This window comes from Cupressus sempervirens, chromosome 3 (genome assembly GCF_028749045.1).
Source record: "Cupressus sempervirens isolate cs-2001-9-10 chromosome 3, ASM2874904v1, whole genome shotgun sequence".
NCBI lineage: Eukaryota > Viridiplantae > Streptophyta > Pinopsida > Cupressales > Cupressaceae > Cupressus > Cupressus sempervirens.
Window position 1 is genome coordinate 753,118,638 of NC_143120.1, and position 13,197 is coordinate 753,131,834.

General features: G+C 37.8%; 2 protein-coding genes across 3 annotated transcripts in view; both read right to left on the minus strand.

Annotated features, from left to right (window-relative positions):
* The window catches only part of LOC149569011 (RNA-binding S4 domain-containing protein), a 193,904-nt gene that overhangs the window by 137,597 nt on the left and 43,110 nt on the right, over positions 1-13,197 (minus strand). For both annotated transcript variants that reach the window (XM_089821824.1, XM_089821823.1), the window contains exons 3-6: positions 7,284-7,415; positions 7,092-7,165; positions 6,871-6,976; positions 6,669-6,737 (exon numbers count right to left, since the gene is read on the minus strand). In XM_089821824.1, coding sequence (XP_089677950.1) covers positions 6,669-6,737; positions 6,871-6,976; positions 7,092-7,165; positions 7,284-7,415 — 381 coding nt within the window. The remainder of the gene's footprint in view (positions 1-6,668; positions 6,738-6,870; positions 6,977-7,091; positions 7,166-7,283; positions 7,416-13,197) is intronic.
* Positions 99-3,037, minus strand: LOC149569013 (uncharacterized). Its single transcript, XM_089817678.1, has 5 exons — positions 2,361-3,037; positions 2,093-2,245; positions 1,551-1,951; positions 1,008-1,413; positions 99-873 (listed from the first exon to the last, which is right to left on the minus strand). The coding sequence occupies exons 1-5, from the start codon at positions 2,572-2,574 to the stop codon at positions 293-295; spliced, it is 1,755 nt and encodes a 584-aa protein (XP_089673804.1). The 5' UTR covers positions 2,575-3,037; the 3' UTR covers positions 99-292.

The window sequence follows — 13,197 nt, forward strand, 5'->3', positions numbered from 1 at the left end:
TCATCAAATAGAAGTTAAAACTTAACATACATAAACATGAAACATAAAATCCATCACATACGTAACTATGTTATCTAAAATGTAAATTGTAGGCTAGCTGAAGTAAATAGAAATCAAATGATCATAATGATTTAAATCATAGAATGTATGTAAGATGATCCATAAGACATCAAATCATAAATTTATGTAAGAATCTAAGATGAAGATCCATGAAAGTTTGAAACTTTGAAACATGTCTATCAATGATTCAGTATCAATATCTGTAAACAAAATATAAAAACAAGGCTCCAGCTCAAGCCTCAGGCTCATAGTCATCATCATCCTCAACATCATCCTCAAGCTCGGCTACAGCCTCAGCCTCAACCTCTGAGTATCCAGTCTGCCTAGTAGCAAGGCGTCTAATGTAGGTCCTAGAGGACTGTCGAGCCATATCTCCCGCATATAAGATGGGCTCACGAATGTTGCTAGGGCCTGTGTCTGTGCGTGCACGTGTGCGTCTACCAATGCCTGAAGAACGTGCTCTAGCTGCCTCAGCCTCTATATCCACCTGGTCAATCCACGCACGGTCTTCCTCAGCGAAGACTGGATCTACAACCTCTGTGAACCACTCTGATTCTGGATCAATCTCCTCCAGAATGATCGGAGAGGAGTCAGTGCCCAAAATCTGTCTGATCCTAAGACGGAGGTTGTAATGAACGAAGACAAGATCATTCAACCTCTGCACTGTCAACCTGTTTCTCCTCTTCGAGTGGATGTGCTCGAACATGGACCAACTGCGCTCACATCCAGAAGCACTGCTTGGCTGACTCAGAATACGAATGGCAATTTTTTGAAGTTTTGGGGTTGTGGCCCCAAACATTTGCCACCATCTATCTGAAATAAGGGAAAATAAAAATAATTAGTCTCATTTACAAATTACAAATTACAAGTTAACTCTAAAATTACATAATCAACTTTAAGTTTAGAATCTAGATTCATGAACATTGAATATATTATTTAATTTTTACCTGGCTGTATTGTTTCCCGAGCATCTATGGCTACCCTGCTAGAGAAAAGTGGCCCTTCTTTATTATTGAACTTATCAAGCTCAATAATTGCAGCACTGCTATCCTCATCAGTACTCAACCTCTGGATCACTGTATATAATCCGGTGAGAACCTCCTCATCCGCCTTGAAGTCAGGACGGAAACGAAATGCCAAATTCAAAAAGTAAGCTACTGCATGGATGGGTCTGTGGAGCTGATTCTGCCATCTCCTATCAATGATGTCCCAAATAGGGGCATACTTCTCCTGCACTCCTGCATACTGAGCTCTAATGGCCTCCTTGGCCCTATCCATGCCCTCATATATGTAGCCCATAGAGGGCTTCTCCCCATCAGCAGTTCGTAGGAGAGATACAAGAGGCTCAGTAGCCTACATATAAAGTAAAACAAAAATTTGAGTCAAAACTTAAACATAGAATAATTCAATAATATAAGGTAAAACTAAATCATTAAACAATTAGCATAGTAAACTGTAAAATATTAAATGTTAAATTGCAATAAAATTACCTTAAGTATTTCTCTAGCAGGTTTCCAAAAACCATCATCATCAAATATGCAATCCACCACATCTATCCCTGCAGTGGTCGTAGCATAGGAAGATGAAATCCACTCCCGCCCAACAAACATGCTCCTCAAATCATCCCTTGATGTCAACAAGGACTGCAAGGTGATGAAATTCGAGGCAAACCTCGTGATCCCTGGACGAGCTAACTCTTTATCTCCTGTGTACTTCCTCATTGTGCTAAGGACAAATGAATGATTATAAATAAACTTACATATGTTTTTTGCCCTTTCCACACATGACTTGACCCACTCAAGTTTGCCAATTTCCTCCAACATGAGGTCAAGGCAGTGTGCTGCACAAGGGGACCAAAATATGGTGGGGTGCCTCTCCATCAAAAGTTTGCCTACAACAATTTTAAGATAATTAGAAATTCAAATTTCAAACATGTTAGAACTTAGGAAACTTAGAAATTCTAAGTTAGAATTAGAAAAAGTTCAAAATTCAAATAAATTTATTTTCAAAACTTAAAAAGTTAAAAGTTTACCTGCAGCAACATAACTTGCTGCATTATCCGTCACCACTTGCACCACATGTTGTTCCCCCACCTCTGCTATAACTTCCTCAATAACCTCACATAAGTATGTGGCGTTTTTTACATGAGCAGAAGCATCAATGGATTTGAGGAACATGGTATATCCTACAAGTAACAAAACAACGAATTATAATTACTATTAGCAATCAACAAATCAAAATTTGAAATAGTCAATCACGATTCAAAATTATGTATGTAGGAAAGTAGAATGATCAATCACCTCCACAGGATACAAGAAAATTGAGGAGTGTTCTTCCCCTCCTATCTGTCCAACCATCAGTCATGATGGTGCAACCCTTTTCGATCCACTCCTTTCGGTTGTCCTCAAGCTCATGCCTCATATCCTCAACCATTTCCTCTAGGAGGTATCCACTCAACTCAGCCTCAGTTGGGGCTTTAAACCCCGGACCACAAATGGTAACTGCATCTATCATGTTCTGCCAATAAGGAGTCCTGTCACAAATAGATAATGATATTGATTAGAAATTTAGATGTCAAAAACTAAAATCATAAAACAAGTAGATATAATTAAAGTTTTACTTTTACTTTTAACTTTAACTTTGAAGATAACAAAGAAAAAAGAATCAATTACCTAGCTGCAATAAATGGAATGTTGCAAAAGTACCAGAATTTGCAAATCTCTTTTCTGGCAGCATCATGAATCTCCTTGTTCAAACCCATGCCCTCAAGCGTGGGTTGGGAGCCAGGAGTAGTGCGGGGCACAAAGTAACTATCCATTCTGCTTTTCCGCACTCTAGGCCGCAATAGGTTGGTGTTGGACTCTGTCTCAGTATGAGACCGACTACCACTAACACTCACATGAGCACTAGCACTAGGATGAAAAGGAGGCCTAGAAGAACCCTCTCCAACACAACCTACGGATGCGGAAGCTGATGCAGATGCACTTGCAGATGTAGATGCGGTTGTGGATGTGGGAGCATGGGAGCCAATACCTCTTAACCCTTCAAGTTGCATTTTCTTAGTCAACTTGTCTTGTTCAATTTTTTCTAATGCCACTAAACAAGAGCGTTTTGCCTCAGCGGTTTGTTGAGTGCAAACTGTGACATCATGGCCAGGTATGCCAGCAATGTGGTATTTCAATCTATAGATACCTCCCGAATTTATTTTTTCTTTGCAAAATATACATTTTGTTTGATATTTGGTTCTCCCAGGAAACTCTTCATTATATTTCCAGCATTCATCTTTTTTACCCATTGTGAAAATTGGAAAATGAAAGCAAAGGGCTGTTGCAATAAAAAAATTCATGTAAAAAATCAAAGTTTGCAACTAATAAACAAAAACTACAAAACAACAAACCCTAGTTTGCAATTTAGTAAAACTAAAAATAAAAAACATTCAAGATTTGCAAATGAACACTAAAAAAATTTAACAAAAAATGCATACTACACTAACATGCAAAAAAAAAACCAACACTTACCTCTTGCAAATGAGTTGAGGAGTGTTGATATTGACTCCTTAATGCTCCCAATGCAATTTATGGCCTCCCCAAATGGACTTCTGATCTCTTTGGTGCTCTTCCTTCTTGCCGGTTGGAAACCTATGGATTCTCTTTTCTCTTCTTCTCTCTCACTCTTCCTCTCTTCTACTCATACTAAGCAAATAGAAGGCTCTTTAGGGTTATAACAAAGAGGAAAGTCAACTTAGAAAGCAAATAAAACATGTGTTTTTTTAAAAAAATTGAACTTTCTATCCTTGCTGCCGCGGCCGATTTCTGGAGATTCACGATGGTGATTTTGGCGATTTTTGCCATGAATCGCCGATTTTGGCGATTCAGGCGATTCACAAGAAAAAATCGCCACCAGCGATTTCCGATTCCAAAAAAATCGGGAGCCATGAATCTTATCGTGATTTCGGCGATTTCGGCGATTTCATGGCGATTTTTGGAACTATGAGATTTACCATTAAGTGAGGGTATTACGATAATAGATAAATGTCTATTATTAGTTACTAGTTATCTATTTGCAATCTATTGTAACTATTAGAATGTTTCAAATATTTAGTTAGTTGTAGATAATTGTTAGTTTTCAATTAGCTAGAATAGAGAGTATATATTCTTTATGATCGTTTCCTAAGGAAACATCGTTCCATTCTTTAGTATATATAGACCTCTCGGTCTCTATTAATATCAAGCAAGTATTTTACCAATTACTTCATAATAGGGGGGTGGGGGGATTTGTTCTACCACTTTCTCCACTTCATGTGGTGTACATGACTTAAAATGTCAGTGAACCACACCATACACCCCTCAACAAAATGGCGTCATAGAGCATCACAACCACACCATTACAAAAATGGCCAGGTCTATTATGGAACACATTAATGTTCCTAAGAAATATTGGGTAGACAACATTACAGTGAAATATGTGTGCACTTCTTTTCCCTCTCAATAGCATAGATAGCTGATTTATTCTTTGCAAAGATACTCATATTTCATGGGATGCCTAGAAGTGTAGTTACTGGCACTGGAAAAAAAAATACTTGGGTCTTTTTTGGTAAGAACTCTTTAGGTTGAGTAGGATTGTACTCACTCCCAATACCAACTACCACAGATAGGCACATGGGCAAACAAATATAGTAATAAATGGGCAAAAGGGTATTACATTTGAAAAAAGTAGAAGACATGGATAAGATGGTTTCACCTCGGTAAGTTCTGCTTAATTCCACCTACCACGTGTCCATCAAGATGTCATGAATTGTTTTAATTCCTGTTTTGCAAACCTGCCCTACAAATTTGATGGATCCCTATCCTACATAAAATGGTTCAAGATTGCGGCAAGGTGGCGTCGCATCATTCAGCAACTTCAAGGATAGGAAATTTAGTTCCAAACTTGTTGCAATCTAACACCAACACCTCGAGCACCTCATGCAATTTGGGGATAAATTTCCCATTTGGGTAAATCCCTTTGATTGCACTTGTTTTAATTTCTATACCTTTTCTCCCTTGCATTCCTTTCAATCCTTGTCCCTACAATCACTTTCACTTTCAGAAGCTTCAATGTACACAAATGTAAGGCTCTGGTGCGAAAAAAGATAAATGTCTTTCTTGGGCTTCATTTCTAATGAACAATTGAAGACGATTTGCAAGAGCTAGTGCATGTTGTCATTGAAAGCTATCCAGATGGTGCTCAACTAAGAGTCCTTGACGACAATAGACAAATATAGTTTCAACAAGGATATCTGTCAAGATCTCTAGCCTTGTTGTTGGATTTAGGTGGAATGAAGGTGGATATTCTCTTGCTGCTGAAAATGTTTTTCAAGCTAGATGTTTTGGTAGACAACATTGATGTCGTTGTCTTGGCAGAAATTGGAGTTGATATCCCTTAGGCAAAGGACATTCCTAAACTCAAATCCAAGGTTGGGGGCAAAAATCGTCTCACAGTCATTCATTTAGAACAGAGATGCATAGAGTTTCATCCAGCACCCTCATTCAGCTACCCTGGGCAAGTACTTCCTCAAGCAGGTGATTGGCATTGATTCCAAAGAATATTTGTAGTGGTAGCATCACTTTGCTCAGGTTGTGATGTTTGACGAATTCTATAGGGAGGTGAATGACGAGTTTGTGGCTCTCCTCTTCTTTTTGGCAATTTAATCTAGTTTCGGCGGTTAAATGCATGTTTATAAATTACTGTTTTACTTTTTTGGAATCAAATTTGCTTGTACTGGTACAGGCCTCAATGGTTCACCTAGCTTTACAATCTAAGTCTCACTAGATGAGGGCATAGAGCAGAGCCTGTTTTTACATGATAGCTGACTAAGTGATAATGCCTCTCTGTAATGTCTATATATTTTCAAAATATCAATATAAAATATAAATCTATCCTGCCCCACACTTTACTGATTAAAAAATGGTTATGCCACTTTTCATTAACAATCACAGAGTCATGCTGTTGCTGAATAACCCAATGTATCATGTTCGCACCAAGCATACTGACTTTCATCACCACTACATTTGACAACTGGTCGACACTGATAATATTTCTCTCCATCATTACTTCTCAAACAGTATATGGATCTAATAACTAAGCCTCTTGACTCCTCTTTATCCAAATCTGGAACAAAATTAAAATTGACTTGTACTTGGTCATTATGTGAGATACTAAATATAATATACTGCTAGATGAATGTTGAATACACTTTGTCCACCAACATTTACCTTTTATGGTAATGATGTAATAACACCACATTAGTTTATGTCTAGAAAGTAACTTAAATTCACCTTGTACTGCACCATTCAATAATAGATAGAAGCCACAGTCAATGAAGTCTGTACCATCCAATTCTCAAGCACAGTGCATTCATTCTTCCAACACTATCATCTTTGGAAGAAGAAAATACCAAAATAAACAGAAGTAGATAACGAACACAGAAAAAGTAGAAGTGATTATATTTTATCTATGATGAATCTTGCAGAGAAATGAAGCACCTTTTTCTTATATCTTATCTATGATGAATCATACAGAGAAATGAAGCACCTCTTGCTTTATAGTAGAAAGATAAACAAAATTACCTGTGTGACTGTTGACACTAAGTAATCAACAAGCTCTGGAACAACTATGACCTGAGCTCCTTTCATATCCTGTATTATGGACGGAAATACATTGCATAAGGCTGCCTAGTTAATGTGAAATACACAAATTAAAAAATAGTCTTGCTTTCTAAATATGTTTGTGATCCTCCTACATAGCTGGTCACTCATTATAATTCCACACCTGCAAGAGAATATCGCCAACCTTTTCCCTCTTGATGCCTGTTGCCAGGATTGCTCCAAGAAAATCACCATGTGATGCAGGATCAAAGGTAAAATTTCCTGTGATGCTGAGTGGAGTAATAATTAATATGGGAAGAAAAATGATAATATTGTCCAATATTTATCAGTTATTTAAAGAGTTATAATTGACCATCTCATTTCAAATGAAATAAGCATGAAAACCTTAATGCGGCAACCGCACATGTTGCTGATAAGATGACATCAGTATGCCCAACTGAAAGGCGACAACGTTCAGCCTAATCAGCCAGTACATGCTGTCAGCATTATGCAACCAAAACTCCATAACAAATGTAAAACAATAGATTGCACTAAGATTTGGAACAGTTTATTATTTTACGAAGTTTAAAGCCTTACTTCTGGATAACCACCTTCAACCACAACTTCTATGTTAGACAATTTCTTTAATGATAATACCGCATCCTCCACAACAGGAGGTGTTAGAAAGTCTGAATGGAAAACATCCCTTGTAGTCACAGCCTTTCTTGCCTGGCAAAATGTTAATAGAAGCTCTGATTAACAGCAAAGTTATTCTATATTGAGAATTGGTTTAGTCAACTCTGCTAGTAGAATTCAGAAATATGTAAATTCATGTCGCATAAGTATGTTGACAAGAGATCCTATCAAATACCTCAGCAACCATGATGTTTTCTATTTTACATTATTACACAAAAATAGATCATTTCTATTATAAATAATTTCAAATCAGACACCTAATTATCTTTAAAATCAGTGAGAATCAAATTATAAATTGTGTGCCCTTAGATTATATCTGAATATTATAATGCCAAAAGTGTATATGTGCTTGAATTGTTAAGTCTGTCATGCATAAAATAAGAAACATGATTTGAAAACTGACGTCATGAGTGGGCCTGGCAGGGATAAAGGTGAGATAGCAGATCATATTATGTGACTTTTAGTTTTAATAGGTTTAAATCAAACCTTTCTATCAGAAAAAATCATGCTTCGCTCGAGATACGAAGAAATTAGTTCATCCATTCCAAAAATAACACTAGAAACCCAAGCAGTAGACATTTGAGAAGTATTAAATTACAATACAGAATATATGGTAAGTTTTGTATCATGGATGTAGATTCTATCTATGGCGGTCATTTTTTCCCGACTGGAAGTTCCAAGACCTGCTGTCTCTTTCCCATCCCCTTTCCCCTCGTGTTTAATGTCGGAGTGAGACACGTCTTCTAGGCACTCTTTTCTAGGAGCATGAAGCTTTCATCTTCAAGCAAGCCCACAGGCTTGCCACATGTCAGCACCATGGGAATTCAAAAGAGGAAGAGATGGACTCAGAAGATGATTCGTCTGCAGAACACGTGTCCTAGCCACGGCCATACGTGTCAAATTGACACAGCCTATTCCCTCAGGACCTTAGGTTCTGAAGCTAGTTTATTCTAGGGGTTGCAAATTCAAGAATTGGGTGGCTAAGTTGCCTTGCTTTGATTTTGTGCCTGAAAACTAGTATAAAATGAAGCCTAGGCACCACATTTTCACATCATGAGACATCACTGGAGATCCAAGGACATCCACTTGGCGTCCAAGTATTTCAAGCCATTGTCAAGCACTCATGCAAGCAGACTTTCATCAAGCATTCAAGGCATTAAAGATTCAAGGATCCTTTGTGAACATTTCCTTTTCAAGATCTAACATTTTTGTTGCTAGAAGATCTACGTTGAGCCATTCATCATCTTCTTCACTGATGCACATTTACATCCATGGCTTCATGATGTGGTTTTGATAGATCCATTCCATTTGTGGAGATTTCCTACATCTTTCATTGCAAATTCGACATTAGCAACACACAAGCATTGCAAAATTCTTATTGACAAGGGTTTCATCAAGTAAGGTGAATATTTACATTTGTCTTGCTTTCTTTCATGTTTTACATCTCAATTTCAAGGTTGATTCCTCAATCTAGGGCTTGACCAAGGCAAGTCCTCAACAAACAAAAGCAAAAACCAAATTTTGCTGTGTGCAGGAGCAGGATATCCATATTGTGGTTGCAGATTCGAAAACTACTCACTGAGACTTTTCCGAAGAAGTTGGGACCACTTTGCTACAATGTCCCAAGAAAATATACATCTTCACGTGAAGTGTCCGGACACTTTACCACCAAGTCAAAATGTTCTTGGAGGTCTGACAAAAACAGGGTTTCTGTCATGATTGCAGATTCGTAGTCAGAAGTTTAGTTGCAGGTTCAGATCCACAATTTTCAGAGCAAAAAGGCATATGCCCTTGCACATTTCAAGTTAAGTCCTTTATCATCTATTTCATCTTTTAGTATAGACCTATTTTCATATGTTGATTGGGTTAATTCAAATTACATATATTTAACACCTAGATCTATCTTACACTTACAATTAAATCACTTAGTTCATTTTCACATTTACACTGCATGTCTTTAATCAATTTACATTGCATGAAAGAGGACTTGCTTGCGCACTTCCTTGATATAATTTAGGTTTAGTATTGGTATCCCTTCATCTATATTGTTTTGTTAATCTAACTTATTGAGAGTTACGTTTGGAAGCCCCTATTTCTCTTGTATTGAATGTTTATTCTATGAAAAGTGTTATGTTGATGAATTTACCTCACATAGTTTATATCGTTAACAGTAAACCCCTAACACATTTTTTACCAAAACAAGTACTTGGGTAGGTCAAATTTTTGAAAATAAATTATAAAAAAACTGAAAATATGAGTCATGACAATGGCTTTTCAAAACAAGAACAGTGATAAAATTTGCAGATGTAATGTATTGGTTTCAGATTCAGATTTACAATATGTTTGTAATTATAATATATGCTAAATGTTTAAATGCATAATAGAGAAGGCAGACTTTAAACACGATCACGAAGACCATAAATCATATAACAATGACATATTGCAAATGATAAACTTCTAACTTGAACAGTGATAAAGTTTACTGTTAATCGGGTATCGTATCAAAGTTTCAAATTGATTACATATTTAAGCTTGATAAACAACAAGCTGATATGATTGGAAGCTCATAAACATAACTCTTTCATAAACAACAAAAATCAGAAATTTTAATCAAGGTCCTTGGCTATGATGCTCTCCACTAAGTATCTAGAACTTGGGTTACATAAACCCAGTACTTGAGTACATGGGTACGAATCCGTGGGGTGTGTTGTAATGTCACCTCTTCTAGATTGAGTATTTTGATGCCAAAAAAGAACCTCTGGTGGCTCTCAAATCTGCAACTGTATGTTTTTTTCTCAATATTATCATTTTATACTCTACTCAAATATTGTGATGACCCCATAGTGGAAACTTCCCCAATGTACACTAAAACTCCTAGTTCGAGATTGCATTGGAATATCAGTATAAAATCAGTTTGTACTTTCCTTGTTTCCTCTAATGATTAATATTGCAAATTGAATATTTGATTCTTTCAAATATGAATATATGTGCTTCAGCTCTTAATCATCAAACATAACTTGTAGATCAAACACTAGAGGGTTGATCAATTGAGATGTCTATTTCACAAGATTCTCCGATATATATTAATCTTTTCTGAACTAGACCCTTGTTGATTATTGCCCCTACATGAAGACTTGTAACCTTAATGAAATACTTGTTATTTATGGAAGTACTGATATAATCTTCTGCTTCTTGTTTTTTCTTTGACTGAAAAATAACCAATCAAGATTATGTACAACAATCCAAGTTCTTCACTTGTCTGGGTCCCTTATGGTTCTGGTTTGATTAATGAGTTTGAACATTTGACTGGAACGTGTCATGTCCCTAAATTTTAATATAATTTTTTGGTTTAATTAATTAATTAACTGGTCCCAGAATTTAAATAATATAAGGACCTTTAATTAGTTACTTTAATTTAATAATATGGGGCCCAAGTTAATATTTGGATTTGTGGTTCCAACTGATTTAATATATCTCAGACTTATTTTTATTTTAGTTTCCATTGATAAGTGTTGCCGTTGGCTATCTTTGTACACCCTTGGAAAGGTTTTCCCCGATGGGTATTTAAGCACGGCTTCTAGGTAGTCGTAGAGATGCTTTTGGATTATTTTCTATGTACTGCGAATTCCTGTTGGAGTTCTCTGTTATTCGCCATTTTGGAAGTGAAAGACCTTCCCTATTTGGTTTGTCTCGGTTTCAGTGGGAATCAACCAATCCTCACCATATTCCATCTGTGTATTTCTTGATTTGATTCTGGCAAATATCGATATATATTTTTGTGGAGCGACTTTGTTGGTATTTCTTGTTCGCATATCTGGATTTCTTATCAAATATTGTTCATCTTTGGATCGACAGACAATAACTTCCCGACAAGCCACAACTTGCAAACTGTACCCCGTCACAAGGCTACTGTACAGACTGATCCTGTACAGCCTCAGCAGAAGCTACTGTACGACCTTGGTTGAAGCTGCCATACAGCCTTGACACCGTACGGCCTTCCTGGACTTGTCTATCGTATGGCCTCCCACTATCCATATGGTCAGAACCCAACATACCGTAGGGCCAATAAGGTACCGTACGGCCTTTTCCATCCTACACATTGACACCGTACGGCACACATCCTGAGGCACTAGAAAGACTACCCGAGGCACGGAGGAGAACTACCTGAGGCATAGAGAACTACCGGAGGCACTAGAAAGACTACCCGAGGCATGGAGGAGAACTACCCGAGGCACTGGAAACACTACCCGAGGCATGGAGGAGAACTACTTGAGGCACGGAGAACTATCAAAGGCACACAGGAGAACTACCGGAGGCACTGGGAAGACTACCTGAAGCATGAAGGGAGAACTACCTGAAGCATTTGCTACTCAGAGCACACGACAAGGCTACCTAAGTAATTGCCTACGGGTCGAGATCCCCTTTTTTAGCCGATAGTGCATTCGGATCGAAATCACCTACAGTCTGAGTTCCCCTTAGGAACATTACAGTGGTATCAGAGCTGGTGATCTTGCCAGCCTGCTGGGATGATTGAGAGATTTTGGTATTTGGATCACACTATGGTGCCAGACAGCGATGGAGAGTGGTGGTTGAAGGCACTACAAAAGATTGAAAAAGAACTCAGTGAGGATATTGATCTTCCATTAGATATATTGGAAGTTTGTTTGTGTCAAATGAACCAATTACCTTCAAGTTTTATACAAAGAATCCTCTCACCTATTAAGGAGGCCTTAAGTCAACCCAGACTTTTGAGACACCCTGACAAGGATAAAAGATTGACAGTTGCAGCATGTCTTAGCAAGGTCTTGAGAATTTTGGCTCCTAAAGCACTGTATGATGATAACACCATGATAGAGATATTGCAATTGATAGTTGATAGCTTTCAAAGTCTTAATGACTTCAGTAGGGACCCTTTTGGTAGGAGATCTACAATATTGGAGAATTGTGCAAATGTCAAAGTAAGTAACCTTCTCTTAGATCTTGAATTGTAAAATTTGGTCCATGATATGTTTCATCACTTCTTGGTAACCATCAAGGAAGATCATGATACTAAGATTTCAGTTGCTATGGAGAGTCTTATGATTTTGTGCATTGAAGAGATGGATGAGATATCCCAACCCATCACATCTATGCTATGGGTTGTTCGTAATCTAGAATGTATCCCCTCTATAGCAGCATACAGATTGGTCAGTAATGTTTTCAAGCATTGTGAAGAAAAATTAATATCTCATTTGCACAAGTGGGAGAAATTGGATGACAATGATAAGGGTGATGCTTTACATGAGCAGAATGAAGACATGATTATAGGGCCAGTCCAGGAGGATTTGCTAAATCGTTTTACTACACCAACATGGGGAGAACACAAAAAAAATGAAGAGGTTGCTTGCAAGGATCTTGTGAAGAAATGGATGGATCAAGTTGTGCCCAAGGTTGTGCCTGTCACCAAGGCACTATCCGTTGAGAAAGTTCCATCAGTTGCCGAAGTTGTGTCCATCATAGAAGTTGTGCCTGTTGCCGAGGCTCTATGTCTGTCACCGAAGCTATGTCCATCATCGTGGTCTTGTCTGTCGCCAAGGTTGTATGTCCATCACTATCATTGTGTCTATCACCATCATGTTCATTCCGTCATGTCCGTCACCAACACCGAGTCTGTGTCTGTCGAGTTTGTATCTGTCACCGTCATCGTATCTATCACCATCGTATCCGTCACCGACGCCGAGTCTGTGTTTGTTGTCAAGTTCGTGTCCGTCACTATCATGTCCATCACCAACGACGAGTCTATGTCTGTGTTCGAGTTCCTGTCCGTCACCGTTGT